Here is a 15,541-nt window from a genome sequence, read left to right as displayed (position 1 = left end):
AAATGTGTATAAAATAAAAGCTTGAAGCCGAGAGGTTTCAGTCAGTTCCTGACAGTTCCTGCAAGCTTGTCTCCTGTCGTCTTTGCATCGTGAACCCTGCACCCCACACCCTAACGAGCAGCACCGCAGTTATTTAAGTTGCTGCACATGCGATTCAACTGTTGCTGAGTCCGTCTTTCTATTTCAAAAAGGAAAAAAAAAGTTCTCTCCGGCTGGCTCCCGTCGGTTCCCGTCGGCGCTGCTGTATCCCTCTGGGTCCTAGCACCGCCTGCTTGCTGGCTCTGCTGAACTGCTTCCTCGGTCTCTTGTCTGTTGTCGGTTATCTTGAGCAGTCGCAGAAGCTCCTCCTCGAGCACGCCCGCCTCTCCTCCGTCTCTCTCCGTCACTCCGTCTCCGCCCTCCGTGTCTTAACACCCTCCGCTCTAAAGAAAAAAGAGAAAAGGAGACAGGCGGGAAGCAGTAAAAGGGACTTATTTTATGTTTAATTGGGGAACGTCTAAAGCCGTTTTTTTTAAAACCCAGAAAATGCAAGTCAACTCTCCTCTAAACTGTCGCTTAATGGCCGCCTTAAAGGGAACAAGTTCCCTCTCCCTCTATTGTAAGTACGCCTCCGGGTATTTAGTGACGTTTGTTAGTTAGTTTATGGTATATCTGCCCTATAACGTTAAACTTGGAGATACTTAGCTTCGGTTGTGTAGCAGAAGGATGTTCTGTTCGCGTAGTACAATCCGCTAGACTCCTTTTGGCTCTGTTGGTAACGGCTAGAGCTCGGCGTGTGTCGAGCGTTCTCAATAGCTTCCGCTTCAAGGCAGCCCAGCGTTGTCCCGAGGTGATTGCCAGTCTATCTCGGGCACTGGGAAGAGCCTCTTTCTTTCGGTTTCCCCCTCCGAGGGGCGATGGAAAAAAGACCCCTAAAAAGCTATAAGAAAAAAGGTGTTGCGAGCAGCTGCGGCTGCTAGCGTCCACTCTCGTCGCAACCGGATCCGGAACCTCACAAAGACCTAAATATTTAACGTTCCGCTGCCTTGCAATATCCAAAAACATATCCCAATGGAGCTGCAGTCGGTCAGCATCAAAGTCAGTTTTGTAAAAATTTAGGATGTATGGCAAATTTTTCAATTTTGCTCATGTGTTCGGACACATCTGAGGAAAAGCAATTGTGTAAACTGCTGTTGATATTGTCAAGGATTTCATAAAAGATTTTCCTGTAGAAATCCTCAGGAGACTGAAACTGGTGAGGATCACACCCAGCATCAACCATCCGTGCAGGCTTTCTGCACCTCGGAACAGTAGGACTTTTTAAATCTAAGTCTTTTGCAGTCATGACTGTCTGTGACCAGAACTGGTCAAAGTTGTTCCTCAGTTGCTTTGTACTCTCCTTTACAGAAGTAAGACGAATTTCTGCTTGATGGAACTGTAGATTACTTTTTTGAAGAGCTGTGTTTAATGTGTCCAAACGACCAAACACAAGCAGCAATAACTGTAGCGTGAAGTAAGAAGCAAATCTCAACAAGCTTCGTGCATATCCATCTGCTTTGACCCCAAGATCTCCTCTCTCCTCAGAAGACACATTCTCAAAGAACTGAATTAACTCCGTATATTTTGAAGCCACTGACTGTAAGGAGGCTGCTCTAACAGTCCACCTAGTGGGGCAAAATTGTCTCAGATTTGTAAGATTATCTGTAAGACACAAGACCAGGATGCATCTCACTTCTGGCAATCACTTGGAGAGACCCTATCACTCAGCTTCCATTGCCCCACACACACCCCACACTGGAATAAGAGCATAATATCAGGCCATACCACATTGCAACAAAGCCCCTACAACTGTATACAGAAATACTGAGTTTCCCTACCATTTGCCACAACTAGCCCACCACACAACCAGGATCAAGACTCCTAAATGGACCAACAGACAGGCATACACTCGTTTGAGAAACTGAGTATTACATTACAACACCTCTGGAACATTACAGATCAGTAGAGGCAGCACTGCACAGTGGTCAGAGTTGCAGATTGATGTGGGGAGACCCAGGTTTGTATTCTCACTCTGCTGGCTGAGTGACTCCAGCCCAAATCTTCCCTTTCTCTACCTAGCCTACCCCACAGAGTTGTTGTGAGGATGAAATGGAGACTCATGGGCAGGGTCCCCAGCTTCCCTGGCAGGAACACTATGTTAAGAAATCTCTCACAATTATGCAGCCATAGCAGGCAGGAGGGAAGGAGGAGAATACCTCCAGTTGCAGAGACTTGTAGAGGAAGAGTCAAACTTTGGGGACTCACCCGTGCACCAGAGGGCCAAGGCAGCAGGAGGCAAGAAGCCTGGGCGAGCTGGGCTCCTCCATGCCTGGCAGAAGATGAGGTGCAGAGGCGAGAGGTGGGCAAGCAGAAGAGGCACTCAGCCAGCCGCAAAAGCTGCATGCAAAAATACTTCCGCCGCCCCAAGCTTCAGGGCTGCCTCGTTAAAGGAGTGCGAAGGCCAGACTCGCAAATGAGAAAAAGCAAGCTCAGGGTTTGTGGGTCGCATTTTGGGCTGTGGAAGAGGAACCGGCTCCAATCCTGGAGTTCTCTCGCGTTCCTGTGCTTTTGGTTTTGCTTTTTGCCAATCCACCTCCCAAGACTGCTCCAGGTGCTCCGGCCTGAGGGCTGCTGGGGACGGGGCTCGAGTGCTCATAACTTGTGGAGCTGAGGCTCAATGTCTCCAGCTGCTCCGGGGGTTTGAGGAAGAGGCTCCAAAATCGCAGGGTAGCTGCTGGAGCCTCTCCCCAAGATACCCACCATGTTTCAGGAACATTGAACCAGGGGGTCCAATTCTACGAGCCCCCAAACAGGTTGCCCCATCCCTCCATTGTTCTCTATGGTGGGGGGAAAAGTTACTTAGCAGTCCCCCCCCCCGGTGGTGGTTGCAGCTGTTGCCAAAAGCGGCGGCAGGCATAACTTTTTAAAGAGCCCCTCTGGACAGCTGGGGGAGCCAGAATGACCTCTCGCACGAGAGGTGGAATTTGCCCTTATGAGTCCAAGGCCACCACCCGGGGCTCAGGGAAGCAGGAAAACGTTTCACCCCCACCCCCGTGGGTGTTGCAGCTGCCGCCGAGAACAGCGGCGGCGGCCATAACCTTTTAAAGAGCCTTCTAGGAATTTATTTGGAGGGCTGGCACCCCGCAGCCCCCACGAGCTTTACACCAGTGCTGGAGATTCCAGAGCTTCCCTGGCAGTACTCCTATTGATAATCCATGCAAGAACTTTAAGAATCTGGGGGTTACCTTCTGCGTAACAGTCTCCTGGAGGGCCCACTTGGAAATCATAAAAGCCACAGTTCTTTAGACAGGGGGATATGATGGACCCCGTCCACTCCCTGCCCTCGGAGGGTACATTTTCCCTCTGTGTTTCTGTCCCTTCACCGACTGAGCAGCCCTGGTAACATGTTTTCTCCTCCCCTGTCCCACCCTGTGTCAGTAATATATATTGGCTGTTTGCTCAGCCCAGGAACCTGCGGGAAGGGACTGAAACCCTTTGAAGTGGAACTTGAGAGGCTGAGGGAAAGAAGTGGGCGGGATCCGTCACAGGGGGCCATTCTAAAATTCTGTTGCACCAAAGGAGGCTTTTTAGGTTGATCACACCCTGAAACTGGATCACAGCAAGGCCAATAGCCCAACCTGTATGGAGGAGAAATGCGGGCTGTGATGACGATGATGGTGGTGTGTGTGTATGTTAACCATTCAGTCGTGTTCAACTCTCGGCAATTCTATGGGCCAGCCTTCCCCACGGTTTCTGATCTTGTACAGTTTCTTTGAGTTGTTCCATGTTCAGGCTGGGGTCTCCACTTTCATGATGCCTGGCCACCGTGTTCTTTGGTGGCCTAGTTTCCTTTTACTGCTAACCAATGATGTTCTCATCAACAACTTGGAGACTGTTTAAAATCTTGCCATCAGCCTTAGAGTGGTCCAGCTACCTTGATGTGGTCCAACCTTGGCCTCTCTTCAGTAAGTGCTCAGGTACATGCCGATTTGGTTTGTTTTATGGTATAAGCGGATGAAAGCCCCACCCCCCATCTCTCAAGGCAACGTGTCACCCTTATCCAGAACGATAGCAACTGGGTCACTAGATGTAATGGTGTTCTTAATCAATATTCTTTCCTGATTTACTCCCAGGGAGTTCTCCAGGTCAGCTCCAAACTCTGTGAACCCTTTGCTGCTTTGATGGGTGCTTCTGGGGTTTTTGTTTGTTTGTTTGTTTGCCACCAAGTCACAGCAGACTTGTTTTCAAGGCAAGAGGCATTGAGAGGTGCTCTTTGCCCAACCCTGGACTTCTTTGGTGGTCTCCCATCCAAATACTGTCCGGGGCTGACCCCGCTGAGCTCCCAGGGTCCACATCAGAGCCCGTGACATTTCTAACATCACGTTTTACAACCTAAGACCAGCCTTTACAACCATTTGCTTTCAAACCATGACAACTGCAGTTTGGTAATCTGTTTTAATTTGGTGGCTTCTTATGTTGACTATTATTTTTATTCTCCCTATGTTTTATCTATGATCTATTTAGACCAACTTTCTAACAGCCTTTGGCCACATCAATAAACACGGCATTTGTAAGAGGGATCCAAGTCCCACATTCTCCTTGTGCTGTGAAGCACAGACACGGGCCACAGCAGCAAATGCCACAAAGACATCCACACCTTTTTTCATATTTAAATTTCCAGAAATCTTTACTATAATTTCTATTTATGTTATATCCATGTGTGGTATTGGGACCATTCAGGTGAGATGAATTGTTTGTGGGACAAGTAGTCAAGCACTGGGAACTATTTTTCCGTGAAAGTAGTTTCTGTAGGTTTCTGTGACATGTAATTTAATCTATTAGTGACCGCATCCATTAAATAGTGACTCCATAGTTTCTTGTACCATACCTCTATATTGGGTGCCGTTTTCTCCTTCCAGTATGATGCAATCGCCATTTTTGCAGCATCAAGCATGACTTCCACCGTGGCTTTGTGTAATCTAGACTTCAGATCTTTAGGCCAGGTATTCAAAAATATCCACACCTGTTGAGAAGCTTGATGTCCACTCATAAGATAGAAGCTAGAGAGCCAGCTTTGGTGTGGTGGTTAAGAGCAACGGATTCTAATCAGGAGAACCAGGTTCGATTCCGCACTCCTCCACCTTGGGTCAGTCACCGCGCTCTCAGCCCCCAAAATGAGTCTAGCTCACCACCTAGTGGGACACAGCGCTAATAGAGCTAGAACTCTCGATTGCCAGACAATCTTAGGATCTCTTGGCAATGCTATACACAATGCCATATGATGATGATGATGATGATAATTACTATAAGATAGACGCAGCCCAGGGACTAACCATGCCAGTAAGACCTAAAGCAATTTAGAACACAAGAGCTGCCCAGCTGGATCAGACCAGTGTTCCATCTTGTGCAGCTTCTTTTCTCACAGAGCCAAGCAACAAGGCACAGAGACCGAGGCCTTCTCCTGCAGTTGCCTCCTGACAATGATATTAATAGGTTGAACCAACGTGGCTCCTATACTTGATGTAGCAACTATGAATTTAAGTCTGGCTGTCACAGCCGGGATGCAGAATCCAGCAAGGAGAAGCGGCAGTGTTTTTTTGTCCTTTAAAAAACAGTATGAAAAGCAATCTGTATAACCTTCAGGTTAACAGAAATAAAGCTGTACCCCTTCCAGACAGACAAATGTGCCTCCTTCTCAGCATTCTAGACCTCAAGCTAGGATGGCTGCAAACTGTGCACACTACCTATTTAAAATAAATACAGCCACGCGTTCGATTTCTAGCATAGGCTACTGGTCAGCAGCTCTACCTAGAGCATTTTGAATCTTCCATGAGCTGCATCTTCAATTCCTTTCTGGACTCTGGGTGCCTCCTCCTCCTCCCAATAGCAGAGGAAACTGTCACTCTAACCCTTCAGTTCACTCACGTGATCAGTGGGAACAGAGGGGGCCGTGGACCTGCGCTGCAGGTGGCCTCCAGTGTGCCCTCGTGACTGGGGGATGTGTTAGCAATGCCACCGGAGAGCTCTCCCACCATCTGCACTTCTGAGTGCTGACCCACGGGCCGGTGACTATTTCCACCACGGGTGAGGCAGGGGACAGGCCTGCAAGCCACCGTGGAGGTCGCCCAGAGGCCAAGAGCCGGGAAGGAGAGCGGTGCCAGACGGGCACTTACACGCCCCCCCGGTGTTCCCTCCACCTCCCTCTGAACGTTCAGTTCCCCATCTTCAGGCAGCATGTCACCCTGCCTATGTGGCGAATGGACTTTTATTACAATGCCGTTGTCCCACCTTATTACTGCTTGATACTTTGTCAGCTTGCCCCCAAATAAGGAACCGTGACTGAGGAGGGTCTGCACCACTACAAATTCTCCCTCAGAAACAGGCACCGAGGCACACTGGAAGCTGAAACAGAAGCCAAAATTACTGGAACAAACAGGCAGGGGTTGAAAAATTATACTTACGAGTGAAGTTTGGGTAGGTTTGGTAAGAAGGTTCAAATATATATCCAAAACTGCTTTCATACAACACAAGGAGGAGGAGGAGGAAGAGGAGGAGGAGGAGATTGGATTTCTACCCCATGGCCCTTCACTACCCAGAGGAGTCTCAGAGCGGCTGACAAACTCCTTTTCCCTCCCCCTCCCCACAACAGACACCCCCTGTGAGGGAGGTGAGGCTGAGAGAGCTCAGACAGAAACTGTTCTTTTTCAAGAACAGCTGTGCCAGAACCACGGCTTGCCCAAGGTCATCCAGCCAGGTGCAAATGGGGGAGGAGTGGGGGAATCAAACCCGGTCCTCCCAGATTAGAGTCCACGCACTTAGCTACTACACCAAACCACTACAGAGATGTTTTGTGAGTTATTTTCCCTGGTTTATTTTGGCTTGATGCTGTTAAGAGATGTTTTACTGTGACAGCATTTACTAGAGTCCCTTATACCTTCTTTTGAACTTGTTTCTGGATGATCACACAGACTTGAGATTTTATTATGCTGTTTACAGACCAGGGGCCCCCTCTTCCTCTGGCCAGGTTGCTATTCTCTTCTCCTTAAGAGCAATGGCCACTTTTGACTTGCCTGAGGGACCTCTGTGCCTCCTCGGGCATTCTGGCCGAATCCCTGTCCTCCAGAACAACAGTAAAAGGCCGTCGCACCTTTAAGACTAACAAACTTTATTGTAGCATAAGCTTTAAGTACACTTTTAGTCTAGGTGCTACTGGGTTTTTTATTGTTTTACAGCAACTGACTAACACGGCCAACTCCTCTGGATCTAGTTCCAGAAGAACCGTCTCTGTAAACTGGTTACCCAGCTTCCATACCGAGAATGTCTAATTCTCTACTCAAGTCGTGTCTCTGGTTTTCACACGAGGAGATCTCTCTCCACTCCGTGAATAGGTGAGGTTCCGACACACTTCTCCAGCCTCAGTCTGTGACGCGCAGAGAGGCCAGAACACGCCTGCTGTGCTCCAGACGGGGCTTAGCGGACCCTTTTCCTCTTCAGAGTCTCACTCGGAGTCTCCTGCTAACTCTCTTCCCTGGCTCCCACTCAGGACGGATCCACACCAACCCCGTCCAAGCTGAACTTCGTCAAACAGCTCAGTGTTCCATTCCACAGTAAACAGGATGAACTCCGTGAGCTGTCAGTCATTTTCAACTAGCGCTCCCTTTTACAAGCAGCATGGCCTAAAAGCCTGCAACGGCTTGCTGCCCATCACAAGAGCGCAAGAGAGCCGAGGGAGGAAAGCGAGCGGGCAGGGGAGGGAGGCTGCCAGCAGCTCTGCTGAGTCCAGCAGGGAAACACACTCCAGCTTCCCACCCCTCCCCTGCTGGACGGACAGATTGACCCCCAAGCAGCAGCCGCCACCCAGGAGGGCAAGGAGGCAGAGAGTGGTCAGCGAGGGGAGGGAGAGGACAGGGCGAGCGCCAGTAGTGGCCCTCGGCTCAGCGAGCGAGCGACAGTGGTGGGACTGGGTGTGGGGAGGGTGATGGCTGCCCTCACCCCACCTCTGCGAGGTGCGCCGGGAGCGCCAATGGCAGGCCCCACGGCCTAGCCCGGCGACCTGCGGCACTGATAGAAGAGGCCTGTCTCCCTCCCCTCGGCCAGCAGAAGCGGCAGTGAAGTCGTGGTTTCCTTTGGTTCGCCTGTGGTAACACTCCACACCTTTTCCCAGGTGCCCCCCCTTAGGCTGTGCCACTGGAAGGAGGAGCGGCATTGACGATGGCAGCGCAGGGTTCCCCCTCAGTCACCTGCAGGAGCTGTATTGACTAGCCTTGGTGACCAGGCAAAGAGAGATGCACAATGGTGCAGATGTTGGCCCACGCCTGTTTCCTTCTCCCGCCGGGGCCCAAAAATTCCCTAACTTTCCCCCATGCTGGTCTGATGGGGACTGTTATTCCCAGCTTTGGTCTTTTAAAAAAAGTCTCCTTCTAGCATGGTTGTGTTGTAAAGTGCACACATGTGCATTTTATCTTTTTGTGCAAGGAAAGTATTGAGATTTTTAAATAAAAACGTGCAGGGCCGGCCCAAGGCTTTTTTGGGCACTAGGCGAGGCTAGCTTGTAGCGCCCCCCCCAAAGGCGAGGCTGGCGTGGCGGAGAGGAGGCTGGGAACTCCTTTCCCTGGGCAGCAAATAGAGGCAGCGGGGGCCAGGGCGCATGGTGTGAGCTTTTGGCGGGGGCAGGGGGGAGGGTGGCTCAGTCCGGCGCCCCCATGATGGCCCCGCGCTCTAGGCGAGAGTTTAGCTGGCCTAGTGAGCAAGCCGGCCCTGAAAATGTGTAATATTTGTTCATGTCTTGCAGCTCTCAAACGTCTGATGTTGCTTCTGCGTGTCTCTTACATTAAGCGAGTTCGGCCAACCCTGACCTGGAGCCTGTTCCCTTTCCCATCAGACCCCCCCCCTTACTGAAGGGATGCCACTCCTGCAGGTGCTCAGGAGGCCGTTCAGTTAGTAAGGGTTTTGACAAGGGGGGGGGCTGTGCGGCATGTTTTGAATCTGAACCAGGGAAGCCACCTTCAGCTACGTGGGACATGTGGGGTGTTGAATGGTAACCAAGCAGTGCCCTGTGAGGTCAGACAGCTGTGAGGCTCAGGGACACCTGTAAGTTTCGGGGGTGGGGTGGGGGGCATCTGAAGTCGCCCCTTCCCTGGGGGGGAAGCAAGCACTGAACTGCTCATCCAAAGCAGCAACCCTCCTGCACTTTGTTCCGGCTCCTTCTAGGACATGTACAAAGTGCAATTGCTCAGCTCCTCTCTTTCCTGCCCAAGCTCAGCTCACCTTGGCTGGAACCCCCTGCTCTCACCAGAATCGGCAGGGGGTCATCATCCTCACTAGGGGACTTTAACTGGAAAAAGCTACTGATCCACTGCCTTGTCCAAATGCGGGGGGTGGGTGGGTGCAGGCGCTTCCCTGGCAATGGCTCGTCTCCTTCCTCCACGGTCAGTCGGGGGACAAAGGGTGGCGCTCGGGGATCAGATGTCCCGAAGGCACCCACTGACCTGCGGTGTGCCTCAAGGGGCAGTACTCTCCCCGATGTTATTCAACATCTACATGCGCCCCCTTGCCCAGAGGCACGGGCTGGGGTGTCACCAATATGCGGATGACACCCAGCTGTATCTGTCCTTGGGCAGCCAGTCCGACTATACCCCAGAAGATCTGAACCGGGCGCTGCAGGATGTGGCGGGCTGGCTTAGACTGAGCCAACTGAAATTGAATCCGATGAAGATGGAGGCCCTGTGCCTGAGTCGGAGCAGACGAGGGGTAGGGATCCCACTAACGGCATTCGATGGGGCACCGTTAGTGCCAGCGCTGAGGATGAGGAGTTTGGGAGTGCTCTTGGATGCCTCCTTAATGAGGGAGGCCCAGGTAGCAACCACTGCCAAGGCAGCCTTCTACCATCTTTGGCTTAGGCAGTTGGTTCCCTTCCTCGAACGCAATGATCTGGTGACAGTGATCCACGCTATGGTCACCTCAAGATTAGACTACTGCAATGCTCTCTTCATGGGGCTGCCCTTGTTGCAACTCTGGAAGCTGCAGCTGGTGCAAAATGCAGCAGCCAGGCTGTTGATGGGTCTCCCTATGCAGGAGCACATCCAGCCTGTGCTAAAGGCACTGCACTGGCTGCCAACAGCTTACCAGATTCACTTCAAGGTGCTGTTCTTGACCTTTAAAGCCCTCTATGGCCTGGGGACTGCCTACCTGGGGGACTGCCTTTCCCCGCATGTCCGCCAGAGAGCACTGAGGTCAGGGTCTCAAAACCGTTTGGCCCTCCCTGGACTGAAAGTGGTGGAATAAGCTGCCGGAAGACATCAGGGCCCTGCGGGACCTTTTACAGTTCCACAGGGCCTGTAAAATGGAGCTCTTCCACCAGACCTTTGATTAGGAGCCGCCACTAACAACATTAACAACTGTAACAGTATTAACTGGACCCTCAAGGCCCTTTCTGTTAACACCAATTGCCTGTTATGACAGTTAACTGACAGCAGCCATACTTCGGACCATCCTCTCATGGCCACCAGCACTTCACTTTATCTTGCACTGTGATTTGCTATAGTTTTGTATTTTATGGTGCTGTAGTGTGTTAATAAGCACTTGTGCTTTTAATATATTTTTAACCGTTCAACGTAAGCCGCCCTGAGCCTGCCACGGCAGGGAGGGCGGTGTTATGTACTGATACTGTGATGTGAATCGCCTAATCCACCTCCTATGTTAAGCTTCCAGCCGGCCGAGGCTCCAACAGCACTAATAAATTATTGGTCGCTTCGGAACAGTGACCAATCACAGAACGGCTATTCCCCGAGCGGGAAGAGTTTCCATTGGACCTTATCCTTGCAATCTTATTGGTTGTTATGTATATAGTAGGTGTGGCTATGTTAGCCCGGGAATGTTTAAAAGGAGCCCAGCTCCCTATGTTTGTTGTTTTGGTTATTAACTGCGTTTTGAGTGCTTGTTCGTTCCTTCATTAAAGCTGAATCACTTGCTGAAATTACTCTCCGTGTCTTTGTTAGTGCGATCTAACAATTGGCGACGAGGATGGGATGTTAGAGCAGGTAGGCAGCCCTGCTAACACTCCCACGACCGAAGGAAACAAGCAAGGCACAGCGGCCCATCCAGCGGAGGTGCCATCAGCGCCGGTGCCCAAGCCTACCGGGATGGCCGATAACCAGAAGTTCGAATCGTTTGAACCTGCAACTGAAGACTGGGACTTGTACCTCGCAAGGTTTGAGTTCCACTTAGAAACCAATGATATCACAGACGAGGCTAAGAAGAGGGCATGCCTGCTGAGTTGCTGCGGGAAAGGCACCTTCGACATCGCCAGGTCATTGGTTGCTCCAACTGACATAAAGACCGTGTCCTTCACAGATCTCACCAAGAAGCTGAAGGCACACTTCTCCCCTCAGCCATCTGAAATCGCCTGCAGACATGCTTTTTACAAGCGGAACCAGGCAGCTGGGGAAAGCATCGCAGAGTTCGTGGCGGCCCTACGAAAGGCAGCGCGGCCGTGCAACTTCGCGGATGTTGAGAACACCCTCAGGGACTGGCTCGTGTGTGGCCTTCGGGACGAGAGGCTACAGCAACGCTTGTTCGCTCGCACTACCCTGACCTGGGCAGTGGCTTACGAGGAGGCTGTCGTGGCGGAGGCAGCAGACAGGTCCACCAAAGAGGTCCAGCAGCACCTAGCGTCCACAGAGCAGCGCGTACACTTCCAGTGTCAGGACAAAGAGGGCGTTGATGCGCTTGAGGATGTCAACGCAGTCCGAGACAAGCGGACCCAAATGAAACCAGCCGTAAGCAGAGCCTGCTCGGGTTGTGGCGGGAAACACCAGCGCGACACCTGTTGGGCCTGAGACCTGGAGTGCACAGTGTGCGGACGGCGTGGGCACATTGCAAGAGCCTGCAGGTCAACAAAGAAGACTTCGGCACCCGTCAACCGAGACAGACAATGACCCCCAACCCACGAGGCAAACTGCCAGATGACGACCACAGTGACCAACGCATCGTCAGTTTGTCATACCAGCTGCACAGGCAAGATCACTGTCACCCTGCTCCTTGACGGCCAGCCCTGTTCAATGGAAGTCAATTCCAGGTCATCGGTCACCGTCATCTCTTCAGAGTCCTGGCAGCGGCGAAGTAGGCGGCGGTTGCAGCATGCGGACACGCGGGTGTCCAACTTCCAGGGCAGAATCCCGTTGGCCAGCAAAGACACTGTCAATGTTGAGTATAAGGGGAAATGTGTTAAACTATCGTTTTTAGTAGCAGAAGGGGATCATGTAAATCTTTTGGGGTTAGATTGGTTTAAACCTCTGGGCATTGGAATAGTTGGAGTCAATGCAATGTCTGAAAATAAATGGGATATGCTTTATGATGATTTCCCTACGGTATTTGGGGACGGGTTGGGGAGGTACAACGGTCCCCCCATTTCTTTTGACCTAGATCCAACTGTGACCCCTATAAGGTTGAAGTACAGAAAGGTACCCATATCGATAAGGCCCTGAGTTGAGAAAGAGCTAGACAAGCTCATTGCGCAAGGGGTTCTAGAACCTGTACCGCACAGCAAATGGGAGACCCCCATAGTAACGCCAATCAAACCAGACGGATCTGTGTGAATATGTGCAGATTATAAATGCACGTTAAATAAAGCATTGCAACAGCACTCATATCCAGTGCCGGTAATAAGCCACATCCTGGCTTCCCTGGGGGGAGGTAAAGTCTTTGCAAAACTTGACCTGGCCCAGGCGTACCAGCAGCTGCCTGTCATCCCAGAGGCTGCTGAAGCCCAAACCATTATGACTCATAGGGGGGCTTTTAAAGTAAACAGGCTCCAGTTTGGAGTTAACGTAGCACCAGGAATATTTCAGAGCCTAATGGAACGTCTATTAAGGGGGTTGCCGGGCAGAGTGCCTTATTTCGACGATGTTTTGATTGCGGGGAGGTCTGAACAAGAGTTGCTGGACAGAGTAACAGAGGTGTTGAAACGCTTTCAAAATGCTGGGCTACGGGTAAAACGCTCAAAATGTACATTGGGCGTTGATAGCGTGGATTTTCTAGGATTCCGCATTGACGCGGAAGGGGTGCACCCCACAAGCGAAAAAACTGAGGCCATTAAAAATGCTCCAACACCAGTAAATAAGAAGGAGCTGCAAGCGTTCCTTGGTTTGCTAAATTTCTATCACGTGTTTTTACTGCATAAGGCATCAGTGGCAGCACCCTTGCACGCACTTTTACACAAAGAGGCGAAGTGGACATGGGGACAAGCCGAAGAAAAGGCTTTTGCAGGAGTAAAAGCACTGTTAACTTCCAACGCTGTTTTGACTCACTACGATGAGCAAAAACTCCTGATCTTGGCTGCAGACGCTTCGCCTTTTGGGGTAGGCGCCGTTTTGAGCCACCTGATGCCGGATGGAAGCGAGGCGCCTATCGCTTTCTATTCAAGGTCTCTGTCTGCGGCAGAAAGGAACTATGCCCAGATAGACAAGGAAGGGTTGGCATTAGTAGTGGCTGTCAAAAAGTTCCATGATTTTGTTTTTGGCAGAAAGTTTGTGTTGGTCACAGACCACAAGCCGCTACTTGGGATTTTTGCGCCCGATAAGCAGCTGCCTAATATCATGTCCCCGAGAATGCTTAGGTGGGCGTTGTTTTTGCAGGCATACGATTTTGATCTGGAACACCGGCCGGGAAAGGGCATAGGGCATGCTGACGCACTTAGCTGCTGTCCCTTACCTAACCAAGGAACAGACCCAGCCCCGGCATGTGAAGTCTTGGCCATAGATGAACTCCCTCAGGCACCAGTCTCTTCTAAGGATATTGCTGCACTCACTACAAAGGATTGCGTCTTATCCCGTGTGCTTAACTGGGTGTGGAGGGGGTGGCCAATGGGCAGCATGGAACCCAACCATACAAGGGCCGCCAAGCAGAATTGTCTATTTCAAAAGTTTGTATCCTGTGGGGGAACAGAGTTATAGTCCCTGACAAGCTTAGGCACAGAGTGTTGCAGTCCTTGCACGATGGGCACCCGGGAATGGTACACATGAAGGCCCTAGCAAGAGGCTATGTGTGGTGGCCCAGAATTGATAAGGACATAGAGGAATGGGTACAGGTTTGCAATCAGTGCCAACAAAGCAGGCCAGAACCGCCTCCAGCCCCACCACAAAAATGGGAATCAACAGGTAAACCATGGTCAAGACTTCACATGGATTTCGCTGGCCCTGTACAGGGGCAAATGTTTCTTATTGTTGTGGACGCTTGGTCTAAATGGCTTGAAGTAGTGCACATGCATTCGACCACTTCCCTCACAGTCATACATACGCTAAGGAGGCTGTTCGCAACCCATGGGCTGCCAGACACACTGGTCAGCGACAACGGCCCTCAGTTCGTATCGGATGAGTTTAAACAGTTTCTCACTGATAACGGCATTCGCCAAATTACCGCTGCCCCCTTTCACCCGGCTTCCAATGGTCAGGCCGAGAGAATGGTACGCACGACTAAGGAAGCCCTGGGAAGGTTTACCGAGGGGGACTGGAGTGTGCGGTTGGGGTCCTTCCTTTTGCGGCAGCACACCACTCCCTGTAGTGCCACGGGTCGTAGTCCAGCCGAATTACTCATGGGCAGACGCCTCACTACCCGTTTAAATCGGCTGCACCCTGATCTCACTGATCAAGAGCCCGAGCGCAAGGAGACGTCTCCTGGCCCCCCGGGGTAGTGTGTGAGAGTATAGGCTCGCGTATGTACATAATACAACTGACCGATGGTAGAAAGTTTAAAAGGAGCCCAGCCCCCTATGTTTGTTGTTCTGGTTATTAACTGCGTTTTGAGTGCTTGTTCGTTCCTTCATTAAAGCTGAATCACTTGCTGAAACCACTCTCTGAGTCTTTGTTAGTGCGATCTAACAGGCGGGATAAAAACTGAAATAAATAAAAAAAAATTAGTAAGTGATGGTGCAGGTTGAACTCCCCCTTCCCCAATGACAAACAGTCCATTCCAATGTCTGACCTTGACCGGTTCCATTGTTCAAATCCACAGCAGAAGGTAACACAAACAGGAGCGATATTCCTGGCACTCATTCCATCCTGTAGCGCACACACATACCACTGTGGTGCATTATTAAGGAATTTAGCCGTCTGGATCAGAACAGCACCCAGTTCCACGGTGCGCCCAACCAGGTGCCCAGCAGGAGGGCCAATCCAACATACACACACACCCCCCCACCGGTGCGCGGAGGTTTGCTGCCTCTGGCCCTGGAGGCTCCCTTCAATCACCAGGGCGAGGAGCCAGGGATGGGCCTGCGTCTGTGGCCGTGGAGTGGCGGGGAACCCCTCCGGCTTGTCCAGAAATGCAGGTCAGTGCAAACTGAGGGGCACTGAAAACAACCATCCCCCACATTGCCTCTGTGCGTGCTGCTGACCAAGGTCTGGGAGAGCGGCGGGCCAGGAGGTCGCGGGGCTCCGGTGGCGGGGAGAGCAGGAGGGGCCCGGCCTTGTGCTTCTTCTTCGTAGGCAGGAGCCGCGATGCGACCGGGGCAAAAGAATCCCCCCCC

The 15,541-nt window shown here is 51.4% G+C and overlaps 1 protein-coding gene across 1 annotated transcript in view; it reads left to right on the top strand.

The window, feature by feature from the left end:
- Window positions 1-11,981: 11,981 nt before the first annotated feature.
- The window catches only part of LOC107108414 (CREB-binding protein-like), a gene marked incomplete at its 3' end in the record, with an annotated part of 60,285 nt that continues 56,725 nt past the window's right edge, over window positions 11,982-15,541 (top strand). The window contains exon 1 of the mRNA XM_015408842.1: window positions 11,982-12,226. Within this exon, the coding sequence (XP_015264328.1) occupies window positions 11,982-12,226 (245 nt within the window). The remainder of the gene's footprint in view (window positions 12,227-15,541) is intronic.

Source organism: Gekko japonicus, unplaced genomic scaffold (assembly GCF_001447785.1).
Source record: "Gekko japonicus isolate JY-2015 unplaced genomic scaffold, Gekko_japonicus_V1.1 scaffold4237, whole genome shotgun sequence".
NCBI classification, from domain to species: domain Eukaryota; kingdom Metazoa; phylum Chordata; class Lepidosauria; order Squamata; family Gekkonidae; genus Gekko; species Gekko japonicus.
This window is presented reverse-complemented; position numbering and strand designations above follow the sequence as displayed.